The 16317-nt window shown below is 38.7% G+C and overlaps 1 protein-coding gene across 1 annotated transcript in view; it reads left to right on the top strand.

The window, feature by feature from the left end:
* Positions 1-16317, top strand: part of LOC150080055 (uncharacterized) — a 390832-nt gene that overhangs the window by 299917 nt on the left and 74598 nt on the right. Inside the window, exon 13 of the mRNA XM_090381645.1 lies at positions 3627-3702. Within this exon, the coding sequence (XP_090237771.1) occupies positions 3627-3702 (76 nt within the window). The remainder of the gene's footprint in view (positions 1-3626; positions 3703-16317) is intronic.

Genomic DNA, 16317 nt, shown 5'->3' with positions numbered 1-16317 from the left:
CTACGACTGGTGCAGCCTCACTGCCATGTAGCCAAATGGCGATCTCTACCAGCTCCCTTGCCTGGTACCTTTTTTCCTATCCCTGGCAGGGGGAAGGAGGAGATGGTCTTCCTGTTTCCTCCCTCCCCTACCACCCCATATATTCCGCCTGGTGAGGCATGGGCATGCCTTACTGACCACCTGGGGTTGCCTTCCCTATTGACCCCATACTTCTGTCTTTCCCCCCAGTCTTCAGTCTCTTCCCCCTACTCTGACTAATATGCTAGCGTAAACCCCACACAACTAATCAAAATTAACAATTTCTAAACTAAAAACTGAACCATATTAACCTCTACTGGCTTTTTCTAAACTTAAGTGCCCCTCCTCCCCTTTTTTTTAAGGTCCTAGCCACCGAAATCTCAGGAAATTAGGTGGTAGGACCTGCCAGAGTACATATAAGCTACTGGGTTCCTGGTCTGCCTCCACGGGGCGTAAGTGGGGCAATGTTGGGCCCTAGTTGGGGTTTAGCAGCTAAACGACCAGAAAAACAACGGTACACGACACTAAATGATCCAAGACCCACACACTTTTAAATCTCTGGCATTTACAGCGTACTATAACACACCACAATGTAAACTACGCAGAGATGGAGTAAACCCCTGGTGCCGCTTGACCCTAAACACACTTACACTTAATATAATTGCATTCTTGCCAAGATGGTTCTGCATTTCTTCTTTAACTGTTAACTCAATTATTTTCTCGGGAACAGATGTTAAACTGACAGGTCCGTGATTACTCCTGTCACCTTTTGATCCTCATCAGAGATTATAACATACTCCTACTCTCGGTTTTGTTTTCCTAATGCTTATATATCACACCAGACTGACTCATCATTGCACTGGTCTCCCATGTTGACTGAATGTAATTACTTAGATTTAATATGCTTCTTAACTAAGAGCATATCCCCTCCACCTATCCTGTCCTGTCTGTCCTTTCTGTATGCATTTTATTCCCAATATTAATTGATCAGTATACCTGAGTGACACCATATCTCTGCTTTCCCTACATTATCTGCATTTGACTACTTAATCAGTACTTCAAATTTATCAAATTTATTTACAATGCTCCTAGCATTAGTGTACATGCAAGTATACATGCACATGTTCTTACTTTAGTTACCTTACACAGCCCATGTATTCATTGGTTCCATGATTACAACATCAGGGGCTGAAATCACACACACACTGCTTTCCAGGTTGCTGCTTTTTTTGTAAAAGCAGTGCAGGAATCACCTTCACACCTGCCTGCAGCTCTAGTTAATCTATTAGTCTGTGTATTCCCCCAAGCTAGCAGTTTTCTAACTCACCTACCTCGATAGCATCAGCAAATATCCTTGCATCCTTTCTATTTAAGTGTATCCCATTCCCTGTAGAAGCATTCTCTCCTGTTAACAAGCACAGACCATGCTGATAAAAATTCTACCCCATGTGCCTTGCACAATATCTCCAGGGCCAAATTGATTGACAAGGCTTGCAGAGACACTTTCAAATTCAATCCTAACTTGCGACTTTCTTCCCAACATTGCCCCGTACTTGTTAAGTAAATCCTAAGGTCTCCTACTCTTATTATCATTAGTACCAATATGTAAAACAGTACCACCTTTTGTTCCCTTAAAAGATGATATCCTCTCTATAATGTCATCCAGTTTTGCCTCCAGCAGGCATACTCTGATCCTATTCTACCTATGCTTCTTACACAACATATTTCCCGTTTCCCTAAGAAGCCTTGCACAATCTCTCCAGAGCCAAATTGATTGACAAGGCTTTCAACATATACTTCCTCTCATCGTGTCTGGACAGAATTGCAGAGACACTTTCAAATTCAATCCTAACTTGCGACTTTTTTCCCCAACATTGCCCGTACTTGTTAAGTAAATCCTAAGGTCTCCTACTCTTACTATCATTAGTGCCAATATGTACAACAGTACCACCTTTTGTTCCCTTAAAAGATGATATCCTCTCTATAATGTCATCCAGTTTTGCCTCCAGCAGGCATACTCTGATCCTATTTTACCTATGCTTCTTACACAACATATTTCCTGTTTCCCCAAGAAAAGTCACCGACAATAATCACCTTTGGGATCAGTGCATTCTATGTTGGAGATTGCAGCTGCATTGCATGATGCACAATTGTGAGCTCTGGAATTGAGAGCTTGATCCCCCCCCCCATTTTAATTCCTTCGAGGACATCTACCCTACTCTTGAAACTCTCATAAATGACCATTGGAATGATGAGCACTCAAATTTTTTCAAACTCTGTGCATCGAACACACACAACGACATCCGCCTTGGCTGTATCATGTCCTGTTCCATGAAAATTCGCAAACATTGCATAAGTTACTCATCTTTTTAGGCTGTGATTTGTAGGAAAATCTCTCCTTCAATTCTCCCCAAGCCACAGCATTCCAGCTACTTTGTGCCTGTTACTTTGCTGCCCTAGTCTGGGGCTTGATTTCCGTTTAAATACAGTTTAATTGATCAACAATGAAAATTAATCAATTAATTGACAATTCTACATTAAGCTAATAGATTCCTAAATGCAGTGATATGTATTATCCTATCAAGTTTTACATTATACCTTCTGCGATCAAGTCATGCTATACAGTTATGTCGCAGTTTTAAATTAGCTATATATGCCTACTGAAAAGTAAAATTTCTTAGCTACAAACAAAAAAAAATAATAAAAATACACATAAGTGATTAGGACCTTCAAGCTAAGGTCTAATTAATTATTTATCACAATTAATTAGACCTCATCTGAACAAAACAAATTGACCTTTTTCAAAATGTTCAAAGATGGGCGATTAGCAAGATTGGAAAAAATGCATCCACATGATGAAAGATTTTGATTACGGGGGCTACAGAATTTGGTAACTAGGTACCCTTAAGTACATCTGACTGAGGTCTGTAACAATCGCAGAGTGAATAGTAAAATGAAGGATGAAATTTTAATGGTTAAAAATGATACCAGAACTACAGACTATAAATTGTAGATTGGATTGTAGGAAGTTTCTCTTTGTCAGTGAGTTGCTAATTACTAGATTAAATTACCTCCATGGGTAGTTTAAGCTCTGTGACCAGTTGGGGAAATTTTAAAAGATCATTTCGATCAGCATAAGGAGTAAAAGACGTCGAGAATTTTTATTTTTCTAGCGAGTGCAACAAAAATTATATGTGTGATATTTAAAATTTCATTAAAATCTATGTATTAAGTACCAATTTGGTGTGTGCAGATTGATATATAGTGATAGTGATTGATAGTGGCCATGTTGAAAACAATAGGCACTTTGTGAAGTGCCTATTGTTTATGAATGTGCCAAGAAATAAACATGACCTGTAATTTAACAGTCTAATTTACATCAGAGATTATACCTTTTAAGGTTTCTTTCTGTTGATTCAGATCTGAAGTTAATTTATTGTTATTCATTATTGTCATTGTGTGATGTGAAGTATTTTATATATGCACATAAAACTGGTCAATGCTTATAACTACTAGTTTTATGTATAGTTCTACAACAGCTTCTCACAAAAAAAAAAAAAAAAAAAAAAAATTATTCAGTTAATTTAATAACAAAATTCTTTTCCTAGATCATCAGAATCAAAAGAGGTTTTGCAAAGCCACATTAATTCAAGGTTAAAGTCCCATGCAAAAAATGCACCAGAGGTATATAAAAGAATTCATTTTTAATAATAAATATATTTTTAAAATTTGTTTTCATTGTTTATTTTATTGAGAACAAAACATGTACTATAATGTGGTTAGTAATAGGCATGGAATATCAGTGATAGAATGTACAATACATTTCATAAGTAATAGACTATTAAATTTTATTAGTGACAGAGAATGTAAAAAAAAAAAAAAACAATTCAGATAAAGTTGAACATCACAAAGAGAAGAAATAGTTCCATCAATGCAGCCCAATACTTCCGAGCCTTAATATAACTTATTGTTGGACAAGATTTTGTGCGGTCACTCACTGATGCGGGGAGCTAGCAGATGATAGTATATTGATTAGGCAATATTTGCTTATATCCATTTTGTAAATTCTTTCTTGGAACAATTTCAAACTTTTTGTAGGCCTAGTTAGCAAGTAAAGAAAGAAGAGTTGTAAAGATCTGGTGTGTTATTAATTGAATCTAAAAGCCTAATATCAAGTTGTATTGTTTTGACCAATATTTCAAGCCAAGCCATCTATAAAGGTAAGTTATAGTATGAACAGTAGCGATGGTGGGGGGGGAGGGGTTCTTTTTTAAAACTTAGCTGGACTCCTCATAAAAGGTTCCAGATTGGTGATCTCTATTTAGGAGGATGTGGAACAAAAGTTTTAAATAGTGAAAGAAAAGGAGTCTTTAATTTTTTTTTTTTTTTTTTTTATGATAACCCCAGATACTCAATGCTTGATGGAGCTATCCACTAGCATCATCTGACCAATGCCTCATTCCACTGTATTTCACAAATGTTTGATGGTATTGATGGCGTCAGCAAAATTTGACGCCCAGGGTAGCACACAGATTGCTTCGGCATGATCCTTGTTGAGTAAAATTGATTTGAAGTAACACCAAAGTAGCATCTGGGGGTGCAGTTATATTCAATTTAGATCAGGGGACCAAGTGAGGTACATGAAAAATCCCGTGAACCATGATAACACTGCTGCTGCCACCTGTTTTCATCCAACTATGAGTCTGTTGTATCCCTGCTTGCTGTTGAATTTGCAAATGTCCATTGGCACAAGGGGAGCTGAAATCTTGATTCATTCAGACCAGATGACTCTTTTACAATCATCTAGATGTCCACTGCAGGAAAAGGTGTCGATGATGGCCAGTCAACATGGGCACGTGAACTGGTCACCTGCCCTTTTGGCCTATCTGCAAAAACCATTGGATGTTGTGCTCATGTTTTTCTGTGCATCCTGGTTGTAGTCTGCTGATAATTAAGGGATTGTGAGTCATCTATTGTCCCAGATAGCACCTCAAATGTCACCCCATTCTGGCACATGACATGGTTTTTTATATCCCTTCTTAATACCATTTCTGCCGCACTTTCACCACAACAGCTGACAGTATCTGTATCGGCTGTTTGAGCCTGTGTATTCAGTGCTTTTTTTGGGACGGTACGCAACGGTACGGCGTACCGGCACCTTTATTAACAGTGACGGGTAACATTTGGATGTAATGCACTTTGAAATTTGTAATATTCCGCAAATTTGCTATTCAAATAAGCTTAAAGTTATTTAACTAAATTTGCATTTTCACTGTCTATTGTTAAGATAATTTCTATATAAAACTGTATAACCATTTTTATAATTTTAAATTACTCAGTCGGACCTCTGTTTAACGAAGTCCTTTTATAGCAAATTATTTTCAATTCCCCTTGGAAGTTACATTTAAAATACTTACCTTTGAGCAAGAAAATTTACATATAGCGAACGGATTGGGAGAGAATATACTCGGTATGCACTGTTCGCATTTCTTGCCTTCAGGCAATTAGTGCTGCTGCGCGAATTAAGAGGGCTAAAGGGATTACCATTCTACAACTTAGTGGTACCTGGCAAAACCTATCTGACCACCTGTCCGACATACCGAGAAGCGGCGCTGGTCAGCAGTGAGCAGATCAAGGATTATTCCCAATGGGCTCTGGTTCACCTTCTACTGCAATGGTGTCCAAACTTTTCCCGTACAGGAGCCATATTCAAAAAATTTTCGAAGTTAAATTTCTTTAGTGTGTTCCTTTTTCCATATCTTGTTGCATGTAAAAGTAAAATTGAAAATATTTGAAAATTTTATTAAGTACAATACACAATTACATTTACTGAACAAAACATTTAATGAGAAAATTTTTTTGATAATTAACAAAATTTAAAATGCTGTTTTAGTTCACTTTCCTGGTGGACCATCAGTTGGACACCGCTATGAATAAACTGTAAGCGTCCCATTCGAGAATTAGGAAAGAGTGATTTTCTTTTACCCCGACAAATAATCATATGTTGTTTCGCGAAAGTGCTTTATCCACATTTTAAGTTAGAAAATTGTTAATTAGGTTATAGTTAAATGAAAGAGATACAATTCATGGATTTCAGGAATACCTAATTGAAAAGATAGTTTCGGAAGAATTAAAGCATTTGATGGACGCTCTGAGTACGATACCAATTTCATCGAGTGAATGTGAACGAGGATTTTAACAAATGAATCTGATCGCCAGCCCAACCAGTGCTTCGTTGATGACAAAAACAGTTTCTTCACTACTGTTTCTTAAAATTGTAGGCCCACCGCTGACCCGCTTCAATCCAGCAAAATATGTTGATTCGTGGCTGCTCCGGAAATGTCATTAAGCAAGAGACACACAAAGAGGAAGAAAAGAAGTCGACATAGGATATTCTACAAAAACTTTATGAAATTATTTTTACTTATGTTATTTATTTTTACTTATTATTTTTAGGGTCCGTAGTCTAACGAAGGACCCTTATAACATCACTCAGTTGTCTGTCTGTCCGTCCATCAGTCACAGCATTGTATCTCTGGAACCACTCAATCTATTTACTTGAAATTTTGCATGGGTTTGTACATCATGTGGGCTAACATAACGCCATATTGATTGTTGTTGAAAAAATTTGTCTGAGAAATGGGGAGTAAAAATGTGGGGGGAACAAAAATATTGTCGGCAACCTATAGCTTATTATACACCATTGGATAGAGCTCAATGAGTAGGTTTAAAATATAATTTTAAAATATTTTTAAAATTAAAAATGGCAGTGCCGGACAGGAAAATGTGAGTCATAACAAATTTTTATTGCACTTCGATAGCGCGCTTCTTTGCACTAAGTAACTCTCCTTTTGGTGACAGAAAGGCTGCTAAATAGTTAGTTAATAATTCTATAAAGGTCATTTATAAATTTTGCGACGAGAAGTAATTTTTAACAATTTTCAGAGCTGGAGTTGTGCCAGCAAGGAGGTACTCAGAGAGCCAAGGTTGAGGCGGCAGTGGTGGGGAGGCACCTGCGCGGAGTCTTGCATGGCCCTCACCTGCCAGTCACTTCTCCCCCAAGACTTGAATCACTTCCTTAGGAAGAAGTCAGAGTCGCTTCTCCCACCCTTGTCATTCACAACCACTGGAAAGACTCAAATAGACAATGTTTTCATTAGTTCCTCAGTTTTAGGCTAAGCCGGTGTACTAGAAACTTTTTTCAGTTACCGTAAAGCTCTCAATTCGAGATTCTACACTAACGACCATTCGTGACTACGGACCCTTCATCCTGAGTGCCCAGCACTCAGTAAGTGATTGATTTATTTACTTATTTTACTCATATTTTATTTTTTTTATATACTTGAATAATAAATTTACGCTTAATGAACTGTGTTAATATACTAAATTTGTTGTTCTTATTCCAAAAACATTACTACGAAAGTAACAGTATCAGGAAAAAAAAAGAAGCTTTTAGAGTACTTTTCATATCCTTTTAATTTTCAATTTTTTCTGATAGCAAAAAATGAGTACTGGCACCTATTTTTCTACAAAAAAAAGCACTGGTAGTAGTACTAGTAGTGGAAAAAGATGCAAGAAAGCAAGCTTATATAGCATTAGCCAAAAAAAAATAAAAAAAATAAAAAAAACACCTTCACTCATCCTTACTCTACAAGACTTTGTTTAGTTCACGTTGAATTTATTCAAACCACATACATTCCACAACAACAGATGAAAGCCTATTCCAACAATCAACAACTCACTGGCTGAACGCAAACTTCTGCACACCTCTCTTGAAACCATCCTTCCTTAACTTGAATTTATGTCCCCTCATGTGCAAGAGGAAGAATACCATTCACATTCATATTACTCAGTCCATTCAAGGCGTTAAACACCTCAATCAGATCACCCTGCAGGTGCCTAGTCTCCAGACACTGCAATTTGCAGAACTAAATTGTGCTTTCTAGTTAAATGCTTTCTAGATAAGCTTTCCTTTTCATTCCATTCACCAGTCCGGTTTCCCTTCTCTGCACCCATTTCAGCAGATCTACATCCTTCCTAAAAGTCCTGGCCTATGAAATTCTCTGAGCAGTACTACTCAGAGAATTTCATATCTGACTGCACAATTACTCCCAGCTCCTTTTTATTTTCTGCTGTGCTGAGTGTAGTTATACATTGTTGATAAGTTATACGTGGTTGATAACAAAAAATAATTTTGATATCATTTACTTGGATTTCAGGAAAGCTTTTGACACTGTTGCTCATGGAAGACTACTGTACAAATTGGAGTAGAATGGTATTAAGGGCAAGTTGCTACAATGGATAAAAGGATGGTTGAGTGGGAAAAGAAAGAGGGTGGTAATCAATGGGTGCTGCTCTTCATGGACTAATGTTATTAGTGGAGTTCCACAGGGTTCAGTGTTGGGTCCACTGTTGTTTTGTATATTTATCAATGATATTGATGACGGTATATCAGGTTTAGTGTTGAAGTTTGCAGATAATACAAAGGTTGGCAGGGTTGTTAATGACAGTAATGGCAGTGTGCTACTGCAACAGGATCGAGAAAAGTTGAACAGATGGGCTGAGAGGTGGCAAATGAAGTTTAACCTTCCAGTAACTTGCATTTATCAATGTTAAACTTCAAGTCCATTTCTCAGCCCATCAACCTATCTTTTATAAATCTTGTTGCTGTACCATACCGCCATTACTGTCGATAATCACTCTGCCAACCTTTGTATCATCTGCAAACTTTAACATTAAGTCTGATATACCTTCATTAATTTTATTAATAAATATTGAAAACAACAATGGGCCCAGCACTGAGCCCTGGGGAACCCCACTGATAACATTAGTCCAAAGAGTGGTTATCAACAGCACTTGATAACCACTCTTTCTTCCAATTAACCATTGCTTTATACATAAAGAAACATTGCTTTATACATAGCAGTAACATTCCCTTAATGTCACATTGCTCCAGTTTATACAGTAGTCTTTTGTGCAACAGTATCAAAAGCTTTCCGGAAATCAAGGTTATATGATCTCAAAATTATTTTTCGCATCCAGTTTCTTGGTCACTGCATTATAGTAACCCAGTGGTTTTCAACCAGGGTGCCACAACAACATTTCAGGGGTGCCACATAATTTGGGTTTACGTTACGTAAACTTATTTTAATTCTTTTTATGGTATCTTTTTAATTTTGTGGTGATCTATAACTGGTGTTATAGGGCACAAAAGGTGATATAGTTGTACACGTTGGCACTAACGATATCAAGAGTAGGAGACCGGCAGAATTGCTTAACAAGTACAGGTCACTGTTGAAAAAAAGCCGGAAATTAGGGTTGAATTTGAAAGTGTCTGCAATTCTGCCTAGACATGATAGAAGGAAGTATATGATGAGAGCCTTGTCGATCAATTCAGCCTTGGAAAGATTGTGCAAGGCTCAAGGGATAGAATTTTTTTCAGCCTGGTCTGTACTTGTTAACAGAAAGGACTACTTCTACAGGGATGGGATACACTTAAATAGAAAGGGTGCAAGAATATTTGCTGATGCTATCGAGGCAGTGTTAGGTGGGTCGGAAAACTAATAACTTGGGGGGATTAAAGGACTAATAGTTTAACAGTAGCCACAGGCAGAGGTGAAGGCGATTTTTGCACAACTTCTATTAGAATAAGTAGCGACCTGCAGCGAGGGGTGTTGGAGGTTTCAGAGATGGATGGCAGTCATCGTGAAATAGGTCGGTATATGGGATGTGTTAGGGTAACTAGGAATAGGAGTATGTATGCTTGCATGTATACCAATGCTAGAAGTATAGTAAATAAATTTGATGAATTTGAAGTGTTGGTCAAGACATCAAAGGCAGATATTGTTGGGATAACAGAGATGTGGTGTCACACAGATATAAGGAATGCAGAACTGGAATATGGGTAATGCAATGTGTACAGAAAGGATAGAAAGGAAGGAGGTGTTATGCTGTTAATTAAAAAAAAAACATAAAATCAAAAGAAATGTACCCAGTTGATATTAGCATTAGTAGAGGCATTTGATGCAAGAAAGCAAGCTTATGCAGCATCAGCCAAAAAAAAAAAAAAAAAAACCACTTCCACTTCACCCCTCTGTTCATTCAAAATACCTGTCCAGCTGAGCCTTACACTTATTTAGGCTATCAACTTCCACGACAAGGGATGGAAGTCTGTTCAACCAACCAACCACTCGCTGACTAAAGGCAAATTTCCACACGTCTATCCTACATCTGTCTTTCCTCAGTTTGAATTTATGCCCTCTCAGGTGATTATTCTGAGCGAGAGGAAGAATCCCATCAGCATTGAGCATGCTCAAACCATTCAATGCTTTATACACCTCTATCAGATCACCTCGCTGGTGCCTAGTCTCCAGACACTGTAATTTGCAAAACTCAAGCCTTTCTTCGTAAGAGCACCCCTTTGTTCCATTCACTAATCTTGTTGCCCTTCTCTGTACTCGTTCCAGCAGCTCTACATCCTTCTTGAAATGAGGCCTCCAGACCTGTATACATGTACAGTACTCTAGGTGTGACCTCCAGACCTGTATACAGTACTCTAGGTGTGGCCTGACCATTGCCTTATACAAGGGAATAATCACCTCCTTATCCCTGCTAGAAAAATTCCTATATATCATTGACAATACACCATGAGCTACTCTTGCAGCCCGTCTGCACTGCTCAGAGAACTTCATATCTGCCTGCATAACCACCCCCAGGTCCCTTTCATTCTCCACCACTGTCAGTGTAGTACCACAGAGTTGATACGTTGCTCTGGGGTTGCTGTTTCCCATGTGTAGTACTTTACATTTGTCAATGTTAAACTTCATTTGCCACCTCTCGGCCCATCTGCTCAACCTTTCCAGATCCTGTTGCAGCAGCATAGTGTCAGTAGTGTCCTTGACAACCCTGCCTACCTTTGTATCGTCTGCAAACTTCGACTTTAAGCTTGATATACCATCATCAATATCATTTATGAATACAGAAAACAATAATGGACCCAACACTGAGCTCTGAGGGACTCCACTAATAACATTAGTCCACGATGAGCAGTGTCCATTGATTACCACTCTCTGTTTTCTCCCCCTCAGCCACCCCTTTATCCACAGCAGCAATTTGCCTCCAATGTCACACTGCTCCAATTTGTGCAGCAGTGTTCCATGTGCAACAGTATCAAAAGCCTTTCTAAGATCCAAGTATATAATATCAAAGTTATTCCCTGCATCCAGTTCCTTTGTGACTGCATCATAGTATCCAATCAAATTGGTCAGGCAAGACTTCCCCTTAACAAAACCATGCTGTGTCCGAGCTATAACTGAAGTCTTGTCTAAATGATCCTGCAGTGCTTCTTTAACTAGTGCCTCCATTAATTTTCCTGGAACTGAAGTTAAACTCACAGGTCTATAATTACTTGTGTCAGCCTTTGATCCTCCTTTGTGAATTGGGGTCACATTTGCACATCTCCAGTCTGCGGGTACCTCCCCTGAGTCCAAGGAAGCTCTCATAATTATGGCTAAGCTTTTGCTTACTTCCTCTGCTGCCTCCTTTAATATAACTGGATAGATCCCATCCACCCCGGGTGCCTTTCTTGTGTTTATCTTCAACAATTTCTCCTCCACTTTACTCTCAGTTATAACAAGATGCTCTAGCTTACAGCTAGAGTTGAATACACCTCTGGCTTTCCCCTCGCTAAATAACTCCTCATGTGTGAATGTCGATGCAAAATATTCATTTAGTTTGTTAGCTACCTGAGCAGGATCATCAACAGTTGACCCATCGATATCAAGTGGACCAATCTGATTCATCCCCTTCCTTCTAGAGTTTACATAAGTAAAGAACTCTTTGCTGTTTTTATTTGCATCCCTTGCCAAAGATTTCTCGTAATCTGCCTTCGCCTGCCTAACCTCCTTTGTAACTTGGTTACAGATCAACTTGTATCCATCATAGGCTTCTGTGTCATGTGTTAATTTGTATGTATCCCATGCATGTTTCTTCTCTGCCATATGCCTCATCAGTTCATCTGACATCCATTTAGGTCTAAACCTTGAAGAATATTTCTTAGTTGGTATGTAAAGCCTAGTAGCTTCCAAGATAAGTTCTTTGAACGCTCTCCATTTTGCATTTGCTGTTGGTAACATCATCAGTTGGTCCCACTGTATAGAATTTAAATACTGTCTCAGTCCATCGTAGTCGCCTTTACAAAAGCAATAACCCTTCCCTTTACCCCTAATGGTAGTTACCTCTTTGAGTCAATCCCACTTCAGCACACTGTGATCACTGCTACCTAGTGGTTGATTTATCTGCAGATTCTTAATGCATGAAGAATCACTGCTGATAATCAAATCAAGAGTATTCCTCCCTCTGGTTGCCTCCCGAACATGCTGATGTAGAAAACGATCATCCAATAAATCCACAAAAACCTTGCTAGTGTGTGAGTGACCAGCCCCCAAATTCCAGTCAATATCTGGGAAATTAAAATCTCCCATTATAAGACTCTCTGATTTACTGGCCCACTCTATTTCCCTGTACAGTTTCTTATTATACTCATCAGAGTCATTAGGCCTATAGCACACTCCTACTCTCAATTTTGATCTCCCTATGCTTATATCACACCAAACTGACTCGACACTGCACTGTCCAGCAATGTCCACTGGCTTCACTTCCTTGGATTTTATGTATTTCTTAACTAATAGCATAACCCCTCCTCCCTTCCTATCCAGTCTATTCTTTCTGTAGACGTACTCCCAAATTCCAGTTTTTCATTCCTTATATCTGTGTGACACCAAGTCTCTGATATTTCAACAATATCTGCCTTTGATGTTTTGAGCAATACCTCAAATTCATCAAATTTATTTACTAAACTCCTAGCATTGGTGTACACGCAAGTATACATCCACCTATTTGTATTCTTAGCTACCCTAACACAACCCATGTGTTTACTTGTACTGCAATGACTCCCAGCATTCTCTGAAATATCCTGAATCTTGTTTTTCAGGCTTCTGCTCATTCCAATAGAAGCAGTGCAAGAATCTCTTTCACCTCTACCAGTGGCTGCTGTTAATCTATTCGTCTTTGTCTCCCCCCAAGCTAGCAGTTTTCCGACCCACCTAACACTGCCTCGATAGCATCAACAAATATTCTTGCACCCTTTCTATTTAAGTGTATCCCATCCCTGTAGAAGCAATCTCTCCTGTTAACAAGTACAGTCCAGGCTGAAAAAAATTCTACCCCTTGAGCCTTGCACAATCTTTCCAGGGCCAAATTGATCGACAAGGCTCTCATCATATACTCCCTCCTATCGTGTCTGGGCAGAATTGCAGACACTTTCAAATTCAACCCTATTTCACGGCTTTTTTTCAACAGTGACCTGTACTTGTTAAGCAATTCTGCCGGTCTCCTTCTCTTGATATCATTAGTAATATATAGATGAAGAGTGCACTGTTGAGTCAGTTTGGTGTGACATAAGCACTGCTAAAGCAAAAATAAGAGTAGGAGAGTGTTATAGGCCTAATGACTTGAATGAGTAAAATGAACAATTGTACAGAGAAATAGAGTGGGCTAGTAAATCAAAATGTCTTATAAAGGGGGATTTTAACTTCTCAGATATTGACTGGAACTTGTGGGTTGGTCACTCACACATTAGTCAGACTTTTGTGGATTTATTGGATGATTGTTTTCTGCAGCAGCATGTAAGAGAGGCAACCAGAGAGAGTAATACTCTTGATCTGGTTATCAGCAATGATCTTCGTGTATTAAAAATTTGCAGATAAAGGAACCACTAGGTGGCAGTGATCACATTGTACTGATGTGGGATTTACTTAAAGATTTAATTACAATCAGGGATAAAGGAAAGGTTTTTTGCTTCCGTAAAGGTGAGTACAGTGGGATCAACTGACAATGTTAACAACAGTAAATTCTAAGTGGGAAGCATTCAAGGAATTAATCGTGGATACTACTAAAAGTTTCCTACCTATTAAAAAATATAGTTCAAGGTTTAGGCCTAAATGGGTATCTAATGAACTAATGAGACTCGTAACAGAGAAGAAAAATGCATGGGATGCATATAAATTATCAGGAGACTCAGAAGCCTATGGCAGATATAAGCTAGTCTGTAATCAGGTATATATATATAAGCTAGTCTGTAATCAGGTCACAAAGGAGGTTAGGCAGGGGAAGGCAGATTACGAGAAATCCTTAGCAAAAGATGCTAAGAAAAACAGCAAGGATTTCTCTACTTATATAAACTCTAAAAGGAAGGGATGAATATGATTGGTCCACTTGACATCGATGGTTCGACTTTTGATGATCCTGCTCAGATAGCAAACAAACTGAATGAGTATTTTGCATCTACATTCACACATGAGGAATTATTAAGGTTTGAAAATGGCAGAAGGTTATAAAATTGTAGCAGGATCTTATATTATGAGAGCAAAGTGGAGGAGAAATTGTTGAAGTTAAATATAAGAAAAGCACCTGGGGTGGATGGGATATATCCAGTTATATTAAAGGAGGCAGCAAAGCCACTAAGCAAACCCTTAGCCATAATTATGAGAGCATCCTTGGACTCAGGGGAGGTTCCCACGGACTGGATATGTGCAAATGTATCCCCAATTCACAAAGGGGGATCGAAGGGTGCCACAAGTAATTACAGACCAGTTAGTTTAACTTCTGTTCTGGGTAAAATAATGGATTGACTGGTTAAAGATGCATTGCAGGATCATCTAGACAAGACTGCAGCAATAATTTAGACACAGCATGGGTTTGTTAAAGGAAAGTCTTGTCTGACAAATTTGATAGGATATTATGATGTGGTTACAAAGGAAATGGATGCAAAAAATCATTTGATATCATATATTTGGATTTCAAGAAAGCTTTTGACACTGTTGCACATGGAAGACTATTGTACAAATTGGAGCAGAATGGTATTAAGGGTAAGTTGCTACAATGGATAAAAGGATGGTTGAGTGGGAGAAGACAGAGTGGTAATCAGTGGGTGCTGCTCTTAGTGGACTAATGTTATTAGTGTTGGGTTCACTGTTGTTTTGTTTATTTATCAATGATGTTGATGAAGGTATATCAGGCATAGTGTCGAAGTTTGCAGCCGATACAAAAGTTGGCAGGGTTGTTAATGACAGTAATGGCAGTGTGCTACTGCAACAGGTTCTTGATAATTTGGGCAGATGGGCTAGGAAGTGGCAACTGACAAACTGTCTTTGACAAATGCATAGTACTGCATGTGGGTAGAAGTAACCCCAGAGAAACGTACCAACTGTGTGGTACTACACTTAAGGTGGTAGAGAATGAAAAAGGCCTGGGAGTAATTGTGCAGTCATATATGAAATTTTTTGAGCAATGCAGACAGGCTGCCAGGGCAGGTCATGGGGTTTTGTCAATGATATATAGGAATTTTGCTAGCAGGGAAAAGGAAGTGATTGTCCCTCTGTATAAGGCAATGGTAAGGCCATGCCTTGAGTACTGCGTACAGGTCTGGAGGCCTCATTTTAGGAAGGATGTAGATTTACTTGAGCATGTACAGAGAAGGGCAACAAGATTGGTGAGGGAAATGAAGGGATCCTCTTACCAAGTGAGGCTTAAGTTCTGCAAATTGCAGTGGCTGGAGACTAGGCACCTGTGCGGTGATCTCATTGAGGTGTATAAGGCCTTGAATTGGTTGAGCACACCGAATTCTGATGGGATCCTTCCACTTGTTCAGATTACAAACCTAAGGGGGCATAAATTCAAATTAAGAAAGGACAGATGTAGAATAGATGTGCGGAAATTTGCTTTTAGCCAGCGGGTGGTTAATTGCTAGAAACTGTCGTTGTGGAAGTTCAAAACTTTCACAGCAACACAGCTGGAAACTTCCATCTGTCGTTGTGGAAGTTCAAAACTTTCACAGCAACACAGCTGGAAACTTCCATCTGTCGTTGTGGAAGTTGATAGGTTAAATAAATTTAAGGAGGAACTGGACAGGCATTTGGAGGAAATGGTGTGATTTTTTTTTTTTTTTTTTTGCTTTCTTGCATCACATGCCACTACTACCTCCTTTGTGACTTTATTACAGACTAGCCTATATCTGCCATAGGCTTCTGTGTCGCCTGATAATTTATATGCATGCCGTTCATTTTTGTTCTCTGCCACGAGCCTCATTAATTCATCTGAATCCTATTTAGGCCTGAACCTTGAAGCATATTTCTTAGTTGATATGAAAAGCCAAATACCCTCCAAAATTGTCCTGAAGGCTTCCCCTTTAGAATTCACTGTTGATAACATCATCAGTTGATTCCACTGTATAAAATTTAA

This window comes from Mastigoproctus giganteus, chromosome 9 (genome assembly GCF_048544385.1).
Source record: "Mastigoproctus giganteus isolate SK-2022 chromosome 9, ASM4854438v1, whole genome shotgun sequence".
Lineage (NCBI taxonomy): Eukaryota > Metazoa > Arthropoda > Arachnida > Uropygi > Thelyphonidae > Mastigoproctus > Mastigoproctus giganteus.
This window is presented reverse-complemented; position numbering and strand designations above follow the sequence as displayed.